Source organism: Bacillus rossius, chromosome 16 (assembly GCF_032445375.1).
Source record: "Bacillus rossius redtenbacheri isolate Brsri chromosome 16, Brsri_v3, whole genome shotgun sequence".
Taxonomy (NCBI): Eukaryota; Metazoa; Arthropoda; class Insecta; order Phasmatodea; family Bacillidae; genus Bacillus; species Bacillus rossius.
Genome location: NC_086343.1, coordinates 3,418,887 through 3,433,953, shown reverse-complemented (window position 1 = coordinate 3,433,953; position 15,067 = coordinate 3,418,887). Strand labels below are relative to the sequence as shown.

The window sequence follows — 15,067 nt, the reverse complement described above, 5'->3', positions numbered from 1 at the left end:
CGCCGAAGAGGAGACACGTCTGCAGGGAACAGCAGCTCTTAAGGGTGCTCTCACCTGCTGTCCGGGTCTCGAGGCAGCCTGGCGGGTTGCAGCGCCAACAGGTGCTCTGTGCTGGCTGGAGCGGAGTAGCGCGTCACTGCCGGGCTAGCAACCCTGCGTCCCCCGGGGAGGGGAGCGCCGGGCTGTGATTGGCCGCCGCGCACGCGCCGTGCGGGCAGTCTCCCGCGCCCGGGGCTCCCCCTCCCCCTCCTCCTATCTCCCCCTCCTCATTCAAGCTCCGCGGCGAGGCGCCCTGCGCCACCCCCTTAATTCTTTTTACCTCTGTCCCTCTTTTTGTTTTGTGGTCGCGCGGTATTCCAGCTATGCTAATGAACACCCAACACGTTCCGGCGGTCGCTCAGGGTTGGACCACGTACGTACGTTTGCACCGCGTGGTCATTTTTTTTTTAAATATATTATTATTAATTTCTGCTTCAGTTTGTTTTTAGTTTTTTTTTATTATTGGTCGTGACAGAACAACTCTTGTGCGCGGATGGCCGTGGCTCGTGGTTAGAGACCTGTGAAATTCGCGATTTCAAATCCCTAAAGGATAGACTCCATCCATGATCTTCTATGCACTCGTGCAAATTACATCTGCTGATTGGTTACCGACTCGTAACGCCTGTTGACTGGAATGATCGTGATTCGCTAATTCTTCTGTTAAAAGATTTTTCATTGGCCCAGAGTCCTTCAGATAAACTGCGGCCCAATCACCGGAGCAAAATAATGTCAAAAGTATTTGGACTCTATCCTATCGCGAAATTAATCCGCGAATTTTACAGGTCTCTACTCATGGAGAAAACCAACCCTGCGCTTCCCTGGAGGGAAAACGGGAAAATCAACGGGGAAACATGATTCAGTTTGGCGACCTGAATGTCCACTTAGTCGGATCGCTGCGTCGTCCAAAACTGGTGACAATGCCTCCTATAACATGAAAAATAAAAAAAATCACTTAAATTACTATAGATAGTAAAAATATTAATTATTTTAATATAACTATTATTCTTTTTTTAATTAAAAATCTTTTAAAAAAATTTAAACTGTACACAAAATATGATTTCAGCTTATAGTAAAAGATATTCATTTTATGGTATCTAATAGACTACTAGTTATAATTTGATTGCCTTGCTTTACTTTAATAATTCGTACGCTTTGAATAAACTACCTACTGGTTGTAGATATAGAGTTGTCTGGCGAAAAGCAAAAGTATTTATTATTAAATATTCATGTTTTCTAAATAATAAATAATTTTAAATTTTTTTCACACAGACTGCATAATTATTTTGTAACATTTATATTTGGTTTTGTTGCTGGCAAGGTTTAAAAAAAATATTTTTAAAAAATCCGATCAAAACAACGTAGGTGTATGAAAAAATTTTGTCACCATCATAAATATAAACTTTTTTTTCCTCTATCAACAGCGAAATAAAACTGTTAGTACCTAACAACTTTTTATTGTCTTACACACGTCCATAAGAAAAAGAATGCTTTCCACATCCTTTCTTTACTTAAGATATTATGAAACACGAGCTTTCAAGAATCTTAACTTAACCAATTTTTGTGTAACTTCACGATATTTTATTTTTTACTATCTCAAACAATTTCAGAGCATAATATATAGATGTAAAAAATGTTTATTTAAACTTTTTGTATTAATAGTTGTCACAAGACACAATTTCAGTCACATGTGTTTTCCTGCGCAGAACCGCAGCAGGCGAAGGCTTTAATGTCATCGCGCGAGAGGCCTTAATGAGTACAGATAAGCAATCAGCCCAGAGGGCTTAACGATTGGCCGTCCTCCTGGCTCCGTGAACTCACAAACAGGTGGTTTCGGCGAAGATAATTAAAAAAAATTCCTTCATTCCCGCCTTAAGCGATTTAAGCTCTGCCGGGAAATCCGAAAAAAAAAAATTCCCTCCCCTGCTTTCGCGCGCGTTCGCTGGATTCAAATAATCTACTTCAAGGATCACGTATTTTAGCTTGCGCTGAGCTCTGGCCAAATTTCATACAGCATTTTTTTTTTAAGTGAAAACTTTTATAGGAAGTTTTGGATAGGAAGTAAATTCATGTAGGTCGTCATCGACATGGTCACGTGACGTGTTTTTCTTTTTTATATTTCAAGGATAAAACTTAATTTATTCTATTTTTAAAGCTACAAGTTTTTAATTTTATCTTTATTTTCCAAGGAAATTTTAACGTTATTGTGTGGTACATATTGCGAGAATTGGATATTTTTTAGTAGGTAGTTAAGTTGAGGTTATGTTTTTTCTTTTGTTTATTTATTTACGATGTGAATTTGTTCAAATGTCAGGTTATTGATTTATTAGAGAAAATGTTGATTATTTGTAGATTTAAGTTAATATTTTTTATGCTTTCAATGAAAAAACTTCATTTCTTCTAGTTTTAAAGTTTTTATTGGTAGGGGCAAAACTTATGGGTTCGCGTCACCGACATGCTAGTGATATAATACCAAAATCATTTTCTTGCGTACATTTGACGTAGAAATGATTTCATATTACACATTAAAAAGACAAAATTTTTAAGTTTTTACTTCTGTCGACAGTCCCCATGACTGACTTTTAGTTGTGTTTTTTTCTGTGACCAAGTTACTTAAGGGGTGTAAGGCCCTGCCATCTTGTTTTCCCCCTCCATTTTGCTATAATTTGAAAAAAATTTACTATTTATCACAATGTTTGGCATGTGAAAGCATAAATCACATCTCACAGACTCTCTATAACCTGTTGCAACCACACATTCACTAACAGGCTCCAGTCTGTGAGCACCGCGAGGAAATAACTTATTATTCAGCTCGGGCGACTACAACTGTCTTGATAACCACACCAGTTCACACGCCAAAGCTAAGTACCTACTATGTCATGTCAAGCGAAAACAATTGGCACAGAATATTCATTGCAAGCGGAATCAAAATATTTGAAATTGCAGGTTGTAGAGGCCTAATACATAGCGACCTGAAAAAATTCGCGGTTTCACTGACCTCCAGGATAGACTACACGGTCCTCTGTACACTCGGGGCAAATAACGGCCCTGACTTGTGAGTCGTCTCAACTTGTTTTCCCCGAGATTCGTCACTTCTTTGGTTGAGGGTTTTCTCATTGGCCCAGAGTCGCCCAGACGAACAGTGAGCCAATAGCAAGAGCAGCTTAAAGGTATACGTGTATGAATTTCAGACTATCGCGAAATGAATCTGCGAATTTTTTCCGGTCTCTAACTATAAAGCGGGACGGGCGTAGCGTGCAGCAATCCGCAACACACCGGTGTACGGCCGTACAGTCTACCCCCTCAGGGGCGGGCTCTCCCGAACAGGGACAGCAGCAGCGCCGATAGGTGATACCAGGTGCTTGTCCCAGATCGAACCTGCACCCGGACAGCTCCCCAGGCCTCGTCGGGACCTCCGCCCCCCCCCAGATATGGATCTAGGTCCCTGGGACCCGGCATCCAGGATCTAGGTCCCCACCACAGGCTTGCCACCTCCACGGCTTTCCTTGTGTCTACGAACTAACAGCTTCCACCCGTCGCTGATAGATTAACAAGGCACTACAAACAACCAACTATCATACATGTGTCATTTTAAACATTGTTTAATTAACGTGCTTTAAAATATAAACAAATATATCATACTATGTTATTTAAAAATTTTATAAACACAATTCCTAACATTAATATTCCAAATAAATACATTTTTTAACGGTATTAACCAGTGTTCAATTTCAATCAATAATGTATACGATTTAAAAGCACGTATATAATTTTTATTTGTATGGCTGAATGGTGCCTTTCGTGGAAATTCACTCTCGTCATTTTCTTTTCATAACGTGCCTAAATAATTATAACTTCAGAAATTATAAAATTTTATCATCTTCCAATCACGTCCGAACGTTGCAACAGATTCGAATAATGTTTTTCTTAGAAATAATTTATGAGCTGGACTAACAACTAGAGAAATTTTAGTTCAATAACCCATTTACTTAACTAGAAAAATGATATTTTTTAACTAGAAATATTTCAATATTGCATTGCATTCGCTAACATACAACACACCTTCGCAAAACGCCATCACAAACGTTGGAAATACGAAAATTTTAACTAATGGGGAAACGTAATGTCATACCGACAAAAAACTGCAAACAAATATAGTGAATAACAATATAAGACAATTGTGCTTCAAATGAGATCGGTTATAAATAAGTTCCGTGATCACAATTTTGTTAGAAACACTCGAATTTGCAAGGGAACCCCACATAACAGTCCTGAGCAGCGCCACATACGCTAGAGGACTTGGGTCTTGTGGGAACACGTGAATCATCTAAAGATATGTTAGTATCCTGATTAATATTAAACTTAAAACCTTAGGTTGGTGTATATTTTATTTATTCAATATTTTCTTTTGAGTACACATGTATTCAAACGCTCCGGAACATATACCATGCCAACAAAAAATAACATATTATACATAAACACACATGCATTACTTTTTACATAAATTTAAAACAAGTTTAGAAAATAACATGTCTACCTACCTTCTTAATACGCAGTACTAAGTACGTTTCTTAAACTTTACAATATAATGTGCACATAATAATAATAATAATAATGTGAACGATATCTTCGTCGCATTTTCATACAGCAAATTTTAGTACCGTTATAATTACTGTATGTTAAAATAAATAAGCAACTTAAGCTTATTTTTGAAAACGGAAAAGGCCAACAAAACCTTGCCCATAACTTTGATCATGGTTAATTAGACACACAGAGAATTCCTCTCAAGTAATTCTGAAGAGGAAGAGGTGTAAAATACTCATGATTATTAACTAGGAAAGTCCTTAAAAACAAGGGTGGAATTACGCAGCTGGGTGTTTAAATAAGTTGAAACGAGACCCCACAGAGCTCCGGGACTTGTAACTTCTTGAGAGGGTTTCTCTGTTTTGTTCTCGGGTCGTTGTTGCGCCGTCTCGAAGCCCTTCTTCCCCGCGGCCTCCAGTTCGGCCGCCATCTTGCCTTCGACGCAGGAGGTTCAGGGTTCGAAGTCCACGCGGAGCACGGATATAAAGATAAAACGAGCTTTATTTTAAGCTCGAAAATCTTTCCCAAAATTAGTTCACGGTTATTAATGATTATTATGATAATATGATGATTATGATGATGATAAGGATGATGCTACGGATGATTATGATGATAACGGTGATGAAAATCAATATTAATATGATGGTGAGGTAGCGAATAAGAACTGCCTTGTTGGTACACGACCGTAACCTAACTCGCGGGTCGTGTTTAAGATAGATCCCCATTGCTTAACTTTAAACGCTCAATTTCTGTTTTTTTAACCTTCCTAACCATTGTTTGGCACACACCAAAATGGCCGCACAATAGTGCCAATGACGCTTTATATTTATTCCACAAAGATTCATACAAAATGCTTCGACAATTTTTGACGTGATAACGTCTCATAAATCGATGAACGCCGGCTGCACACACGAAAAAAATGACTCATTTTCACGTTCCGCCTGAGCCAAAAGTGCAAAAACCGGCCAACCACCGTGCGAGAAAATCTTCTATAATATCAAACAGGTTAAGGTGGGCTTTTTAAAAGCAGCAATTTAAAAAAATTTGAAATAACGTTATCACGTAAAATTATCGTCCGTAAACCGACTTTACAGACAACCCCCCCCCCCTTTTTTATGAGTTGCATATTTAATATTTACATATAAGGAGCTACATACTGTGGCCACCAGGCCAATTTAAAAATTTTATTTAGGCTATTCTGAGTTTTCTGAATTATGTCAATTTTTTAATTACGGTTTTAATCTTTAAAAGTCAGTCGCAGTATTTTTAATTATTTAATTTTTGTGAATAGTTCTTTTATTTATTATTCATTTGTTTGGTTTGATTCGGTTTCTTTAATACCGTATATCAGTCACAATACTTAATTGAAAACATGTTTTACAGTTGAACGTAAGCGAGAAAGGGAACCTGCCCGCGGAGTGACGGCGGACAGCAGCAGGGGGAGGGGAGGGGGAAGGTTCTTCGGCTCGATAAGGCGTCCCGACCTCCGAGACCGCGATGTATGCAACAAACAAAAAAAAACCACCGCGACTCCCCGCAGATAAATCCCTGGAAGCGGACAGCGACCTATCTCCCGCGGGAGTGTCGCGTGCATGCTTGATGGGCAGCGCGCGCCCCTGACCGGGCCATTAAATACTGCGCCTGCCAGGGTAGACCGTCCCGCCTCGCCGCCACGCTCGGCTCGGTTGCAGTCTGTCCGCCGCGCAGGGGGCAGCCGTCTGGCTGGCTTGTTTCAATAACGGGCGGTCGATAACTTCCACAACCTGTTCGTATAGGCAGCAAATTGTAAGATACCGCCCTGTATGTAGGGACTGGAAAAATTCGCGTATTCAACGACCTCCAGGATAGACTCCGCGATCCTGTGCACACTCGGGCAAACGTCACCTGTTCATTGTGGCTTCTGACTCGTGAGGCGTCTCCACTGGGAGACTCGTGATTCGATACTGCTTCGACTGAGGGTCTATAGTTGGCCCACAGTCCTCCAGGTCAACAGTGAACCAATAGCAGGAGTTGCATGAAGGTACAGTTATTTGCATTTCAGCGTATCGCGAAATGAACCCGCGAATTTTTCCGTTCTCTTCCTATATGCGATCAGAAGTAACTGGCTGTGATGATTCACCAATATTGTTGATGGTCAGCCACAACCTTCGCAAAGGTGATCCACCTGAGGATTGTGGCAGTGGTCCTGGTTCATTCGTTCCCAGTAACCGACGCTCCTCGAGTTTGGTCGATTCTTTAATTGCAGCCTCGGTCTGAGTGCAGCTCCAGCAGATGAGGTTGTCGACGGGTACATCCACGTGCGGTGGCTTCCTGGTTGCTTACTGGAATAGTCAGTGGCCGCCAGGATACACCAGTTACCATAGTAATCTTGGGAAATGGTCCAGCAATGTCAGTGGCTACCCTCTCAAATGGGGCTTCGACATTACAGGCCCTCGTTTTGGGAAATTTTATCTCGAAACGGGAATTTTTCCCTCGAAATAGGGAAATTTCTGGGAATTTTTTTTAGGAATTTTGAGTAATGTTTGAGGAATTTTGAAAATATTTGACACAAAGATGGCCGTCGTTACGTCAGAGGTCTGTCGGTCACTGACCCCACCTCACACAGCCTGGATCCTGGTCCAGCTCCGACTGTTATATACTACTAACCGTGTAAACGTTCCAGCGTAATTAAGTTTCATTACATTAAAACAAAATAAACTAAAAATACCACGCATTACTCTTAGCAGTAGTTAAAGAATACATGCGCATACACTTAAAAAATAAAGTGAAAAAAAAACTTTAAAATTATTGTTACTTTTCAAAACAGAACGCCGCGTTCAGCTGTGTTAAGTTTGTATGCATTGCATTTACTTTTCCCATGTGGCTCAAAAGTTTGATCGTATCAACTATATTGTAAAAAAACTATTAAAAAGAAAAACGAATTCAAGGATCGCTGACTAAAAGTACCTGGCAATTTTGTTTTTAGTGTATGACCATATATATTGATAATTTATTAAACCCAATAAGATATCATTAATTTTATTAGATTTTATACATGTTCTTTTGTCTATGAATTCATTGTCCCTAGAAATTTCTCCCAGTGTAACCATAGAGAGGGGAAAGTGCTCAGTTGTTTGGTACTGGATAGAAATTGTACAATGTGAATATTGCCATAGATATACAATGCACACATATGTTTTACACTAAAATTCTTGGACAATGGTTTAAGAACTTTATTTTAAATATATTATATTTTTAACACATCATTTGAACATCTACACAACTAAATAAAACAAAATGCTTATAATCAATTGTTACAGGTCACATTTTTAAAAAAAAAATTACATACTAATACATTTTTTACAATTCAATTGTACAAATAACAATCATTTCGCAGGGCACGTAACTAAATGTTCACAGTGGGTCAAAATTATTCTTGAACTAATATTTACCCTCCCATAACCAACTCTTTCGGGTGAAATTTTCATTTCACTCATCAAGTATTCAAGAGCTGACGAATATAACAATTTAAAATAAAAATGTAAATACTGGGGGGGAAAAAATTGGTCTACCAAGATGTTTGTTTTACTTGTGTAATGGGCCTTAGAACAATTGGAATGTAGGCAACACATATAAAAATAACAATTTCTCTTCAAAGAAGTAAAAACTTTACTTTATAAAACATTAGAGAACAGCTGTAGAAATTGTACTAAATCCTTCTGCATGGTCAAGTCGGTTAAACGTAAAGTTAATGCGGTTCTGTGGGAGTGAGTGTTCTTGTCTACAGCAGAACATCGCACGCAGTCGGGGACTATAATGAACAAAAAGGCACTGTAAAAATCTATGACGGCATGAGACAGTAAAGCACAGGAAAGATGTTGGTAAGAACTAAAGTGCAAGTGAAGGTGTTGGAATGGCCCAATGGTGCGGTAAGGCACGTATGGCGTAAACTGTGCCGGAGTTAGGCACAGCCAGGCACACAGTGGACGGTGCAGAAAGGCACTATAAGTCAGTATAATACACAGGAAAGCACAGCTAGGCACAGGAAGACCACAGGAGACTCTGGAAGGCTCTCGAAGAAGCTCAAACCACTTGTTCGCCGCTCTGGCTGTCAGACTTCTGGTTGGGTGCTCTTTCCCGTATGATGGCGGCCGCTAGCCACTGCGAACAAACAACAACAAAAAATGAATGGTTTATTTTCCTAAAAGCTTAGATTACACATATTAGAGTGCTTTACCACAACTAGCAATGCAGATTTTGTATACATTTTTTTCGTTTGCCATAAGTTCTTCCATTAATGAGACATTTGAGAAAGTGGGCCTACATTCCTACAGGAATATGTTTTTTTCTCTCTCTTGTAAACACAAGACAAAACGGTGTACTACCTAAAATATTTAACAAGATAAAAAAAATTGGTTGTCTGTAAAGTCGGTTTACGGACGATAGTTTAACGTGACGTCACAACAAAACATTGATGAAATGATTGCATAGTTTTATGAATGAAATTTATGGTTGTGCCAATCGAGTGGAAGAGTGCGGCGCAAGCGTACAATGAGCGTAAAGGGACAGCGTAACGGGACAATGTGGGTAACGGGACACTTTTTCGTGCGTGTAGCTGGCGTTCATCTATTTATTAGACGTTGTGGCGTCAAAAAATTATCATTGCAGATTCTCCATATTTATGTAAATTTTAACCTATACTAAGTTACCAAAAAAAACTGAAACATTGTTCGTGGTTGCCTGGCTTGTGAGTTGGAAGACGAAGATTTCACCCAGCGTCTCGGGTGACTTTGCGGTCGCCGTCTGCGTGTCCGCAGCTACCCTTGAAGATGTTGCTTGCACGGTCGACCGAAACGTCTGTGGGATCTCCCTCCGCCTTCGACGCTTGCGGGAACCCACGAGCGAAGCAACTCCAGCCCGGGTTTCAGAACGTGTCCAGAGGCCGAGTTGAGTAAACTGCGTCCGTCAGTCCGCCTCAGGCAGTCTCAGAGCCCGTGGGAGATCGACCTTCACCCACCTGACAACCAGATGAGACCCATCTTTTATCAAATATTTTTGATTTATAAACACGCCTATGATAGCTTGCCTATCTAAAACTGTTCATGACCATTTTTAATTAAATTAATTAACCTCCTAAGAACCGAATCTTGCAAAACAAATGGAATGCATACCAGGTGAAATTTTAATTTGTGAATACGTCGAAATTACTTTCAGTTTATTGCCCAAGACCTTTTTTATGCCCCCCCAAGTATGTATTGGATTCCGCACTCAACCAGAATTGTTTTAAAGATAACGAATTGAACCTGTTCAGGTTTGAATGAGTAATGGCCTCGAACGAAAAAAAAAAAAACACACGTTCAGACTGTGTGTGTAACTGCACGGAAAAAGTTAAACGTGTTCACCTGAATCACGATAGTTCAGAGCCCCGTCGTGCTGTTTCGGAACACCAAAGAGTTGGTTCGGGGAAGAAGGTACACAGAGAAAAAGGTTTGTTTGAATCAAACAAATATTTGTTTATAAACGCCGAAACTAATATTTACTTGGTGGAAAAAAAATATTTTGCTAGCTCAACCAAACTCAGTAAGTAACAAAAATGATTTGTTACACCTAACCAGATATACATTTGAGTTGACAAAATCATTTTGTTGGATCAACAGAATCTTTCCTAATACAAAATATATTTTTTGAATTAACAAAATATATTTATTTCGCCGTATACAAACAAATATTTTGTTGAGGCAATCAAACCTTCCTCTCGGTGTAGAGTTGAAGGATGTGGAGGGAATTACTGGATTCTTCCTGTGCGTCCAGCAACGTTACGGGCTAACCTTCACTTGCGGTTTATTTTAGCTCGTCGAGTCTGAACTGCGGCGGGTGTGTAAACTGCAGTGGATTCAGGGTGTCCGCGAGGGATAGGGGGGGGACTAATAAACGAGGCATTATTCCGTTCTATTTCCATCTTTAATGACATGCTGGTGATCCGCGCGGCAGGCAACAACGTCGACTGGAGGATGGGTGAGAAGGGGGGAGCAGTGTTGGATTGGGGGGAAGGCCAACTTCCACGCGGATCCAAACATCGTTTTAGAAACTTTATTATGTTTCGAATGAGCGCGGCGCCTGGCGACGATAACTCGCGCGCGGGGCGTAACTTCGCTCGCGCCTCGGACAGGAGAAACAGTTGTGCACGTTTACAAAATATTCTGTTGGAAAACAATTCCCCCCCAAAAAAAATTGGTTGTCTGTAAAGTCGGTTTACGGACGATAGTTTAACGTGACAACGTCATAAAAAAATATTGATGAAATGATCGCATACTTTTATGAATAAAATTGAATCATTTTTATTTTAATAATAAAAGAATAAACACTTGAAATTATACTAGTAATCAGATTTTTAAAATGCAACAATAATTAACCTTTATTGCCAAAATTGTTGTTGTAATGAGCAATGAACACCACATTAACTTTTCACTTCACTTTATAAACAGTCGAGTGGAAGAGAGATAGATGCGGCGCAAGCGTACAATGAGCGTAACGGGATACATTGTAACGGAACAATGTGTGTAACGGGACACAGCGTAACGGAACAATGTGCGTAACTGGACACTTTTTTCGTGCGTGCAGCCGGCGTTCATCGATTTATTAGACGTTGTCACGTCAAAAATTTTAATCGTAATTTTTCCACATACGAAATACTTTTTTTTTTTTTAACATTACCTACTGCATTTTTCTTGTCGTGCTTACGTTAATTGCATAGCTTTACATACGTATTGGTGTTTTATACAATCATATTTTTTTTAAAAACATGGAAAAGATAGTCCAATATTAAAAATTAAATTATTTTATTTTATTATAAAAATATATATATATTTTTTTTTAGTTTTAACCATCTTACAAAATTCTCAACAATTAGCTGAGTGAGTTTTCAGTTTTGTACCACAGATTTACCTAACCTCCAAAATTTTCTGATTAGTCGTGTTTTTGCCTTCGTTCTGTAATAAAGATAGGTTTTTTCGGTGCTAATTTGTTAATTAAGAATCGTGCATGACTGATATTATATTTCAGACTATATGGATAATACTTTCTTAACCTATGTTTCCAACAATGTAAGGTTACAGCTATAACCCATCTTAATGTTATCGTTGCTATTATTATTAGTTCTTTCCATAATCTAAGCATAATTTAAGAACAAGTCATAACAATTTATAGTATAAATAATCCAAAGTCTTGTAAAATGGGATTTTTCAGGGGAAAAAATGAATTTCTTCTTAAAGTAATATTTCATGAGCTTGTAACTGAATAACATTTATCATTTTATGTAGGTAAATAAACCATTTCATTTTTGATAAAAATTCTTTAAAAATACTTATTTTATTCATTTCTTTACTTAAGTGTATTGAATAACCCATAAATATTTTTTTATTCCGTTTTTTTCTCTAAGAAAAACATTTAATCATTGCATCAAAATTCATCTTTATTCTGTAGTACCTATACAGGCTGATTCTGAATTCAACAAACTTTAGCTGCAGGTTCATCAGGAAACAGAATAAGTTAAAAAAAAAAAACACGTAACAAAAAATGTGTGGGAATTATATTTATTACTTAACAATTAATTCAATGAGATTTTTTTTTTATGACGGTGACAAGTTTTGCGGTGGTTGTAGAACCATATCCGATAAAACTTTATTCGGACGCACAGTTTAACTGGTCTTAAATACTTCTTATATTATTTGAAACAAACCAGTGGTCACCGTCAACTTCAAATGCGTGCACCAGTCTATACATGATAAATAAGTCGCACGTAACATTATTTTTTTATTTCAGAAACCCCATGATACACAAGGGGGGGGGGGGGGGAAATAAACATTTTCTGTACTTTTACAAAAAAAAATTTAATCAGTGGTTTTTTTTAATACTACAAGAAATATATTGTAACTTTGTGCAACAATGGTTTTTTTTTTAATACTACAAGAAATATATTGTAACTTTGTGCAACAATGGTTGGTGAGTATTTCTTACAAGAATGACGCATAGTTTTATAATTTAATTGGATATTTCATTTTTAACAATGTAATTGCAATGGCGGCTTCAGGATGACTTTTCGGGAGGGGCTATCGCACAAAGAAAGGTCGCAGTTGCAAAAAAATAAAAGTGGTCAGATATTGGCCTTGGAATATTATTTACAAATTACAGGTTTCAAATACAGAACCTTAGTAGCTCCATGCAACTTTTGATGAGATAAAAGTTTTAACATATGAAATTAAATATTTAAGTAAACATAAATATACACTAATCAATCAAATTGGTCTCGGGAGGGGCTATCGCCCCCCCCCCCCCCCTTCTGGAGCCGCGCTTGTGTAATTGGTGTTGTGTTGTTGATGTGCGCAGTTGGTACTTGGCCAGCACGGAAGCAAGGAGGGAGAGGGGAAGCCTAAGATGCACATAAAGTTCTGCCATTCCCGATTACACCCGAACAATTCACCTTCGGCCAACCTCGGGTTTATATATATATATATATATATATATATATATATATCTGTTTAATTTAATGTAGCTATACTAACCTAACTAACCGTCCATAGTGTTCTAAAGTGTTTTAATGTGTAGCTAACCTAACCGACCACTTTCAATATTTGAATTCATTTTTTTTTCTGCGCAAAAAAAATGAAACAAATCCCGAAGTTGGCCGAAGGTGAATATTCGGGCGTGTTCGGGCAGGGACAGAGCTTGATGTACATCTTAGGCTTCTCATCAAAGTACGCTCAGTGCGCAGTGCGTGCTCCTTGCAAAGATTGAAGACTCCGATTACGAAAGGCGTAGAAAGAGAACACCGATACCTTTTTTCGACTACGAAGAACGTGGAAAGAGAAAACTGATATCTTTTTACGCTGGTGATGACGGCACGGAGGATGTGTGACCTGTAACGAGAATGCTGATACCTTGTTGCTTTATGGGATCGCTACTGCTGGAGCTGATACAGTATCAGTAACAGGTTGGAACGAATACCCAAAATTGCTGTAACAACCCACCTCTATGTTGTGTTGTTGTTGGTACCGGGACAGTATACTGACCTGGTGCGACCGGGAGTTGCGCGCCGTGTAGAGCACCCAGGCCACGTACATGACCATGATGAGCGCCGGCACTATGAGCCCCGCCAGCACGGCGTTGTGCTGCAGGCATGCCTGGTAGAGCCCCAGCACGCAGGCCGACACCACCACCACCAGCACCACGTAGCGGCCCGTGCTGCGCCGCTCCTCCTTGGTGGTGTCCTGTCCCGGGCACACGCCCCCCCTGTCACCATTCCCTGTCGCCTCACTTGCCCTTCCCACAATTTTATCACGCGACTAGAAGCAGATACCAAGTAGAAAAAAAAAATCTCACCAAACAATTTTTTTTTTTTTACGGTTGCTGTTCCTGCTTAGATCTGTCCCTCGGAGGGGGGGGGGGAGCCTTCTTTTCACAGACGAGAGAGACAAACGCATGATCGTGCATCTTCGGTTTTTTTTTTTTTTTTTCATTGTAAAAGGTTAGGTTAGCTACATAATAAATACTTTAAAACATTGTGGACGGTTGATTTGGTTAGGATAGCTACTTTAAAGATACTGTGAAATCATGTAAACGGTTTCCTAGCCCTGGATAGATTACATATTAAAAAGGTATTTGCTAAGCAACCATTTAATGATTTTACAAATTTTTTTTTTTAATGTAGCTATACTTACCTAATATAACCAACCATCCAAAATGTTTTAAAGTATTTATAATGTAGCTAACCTATCCTAATCGACCGCAAAATTTAATGCCACGCCGGTTCATACAATGAGATAGAACGGAAAAAAAAAGCGAGCATGAACTTCGGGTAACTTCGTGTTTTGGGTCTCTCGTCTGTGAACAGAAGGCTGACCCCGCTGGGACGCGGAGCTGTGTGGCGGCAGGCAGGACTCACCCACTTGGCGGGGTCCTGGACGACCGGCGAGGCCTCCTGCGCCATGGCTGCCCCGGGGTGTGTGCTCCTGCTGGCACTCCCAGGACCGCCTCATGGGCCGCGGTGCTCCGGGGGACAGCAGGCGACCGCCGCTGAAGAGGCCCGCCCGTCTACTGGGGGTACCCAAGTCTCGCCGCGACGCGCCGGTTTCCCGGTACCGGTACCGTCCTCCAGGTCTCCCGGTCTCCCCTACCATCCCTACCACCCCCGCCACCAGCGCGCACACCAGTGTTTTCCGCCGCATGGTCTTTCTTTTGACGTGATAACGTCTTATAAATCGATGAACGCCGGCTGCACGCACGAAAAAAAAGTGTCCCGTTACGCACATTGTTCCGTTACTTCTGTGTCCCGTTACGCTCATTGTTCAGTTACGCTGTCGGCGAGTGCAGTAATAATAGGTTATGTTAAAATTGACTAAAAAAAATTATGGTGATTCATATAATCGATGATAGATATTTGATTACAGTTTTATTTATGTGAAAACTTGTT

The 15,067-nt window shown here is 39.7% G+C and overlaps 1 protein-coding gene across 1 annotated transcript; it reads right to left on the bottom strand.

The window, feature by feature from the left end:
- Nucleotides 1–7,816: 7,816 nt before the first annotated feature.
- LOC134540423 (uncharacterized) lies at nucleotides 7,817–14,693 on the bottom strand. Its single transcript, XM_063383162.1, has 3 exons — nucleotides 14,540–14,693; nucleotides 13,668–13,865; nucleotides 7,817–8,760 (listed from the first exon to the last, which is right to left on the bottom strand). Exons 1-3 carry the CDS (start codon nucleotides 14,582–14,584, stop codon nucleotides 8,683–8,685), a joined length of 321 nt encoding a protein of 106 aa, XP_063239232.1. The 5' UTR covers nucleotides 14,585–14,693; the 3' UTR covers nucleotides 7,817–8,682.
- Between the last annotated feature and the right edge of the window lie 374 nt (nucleotides 14,694–15,067).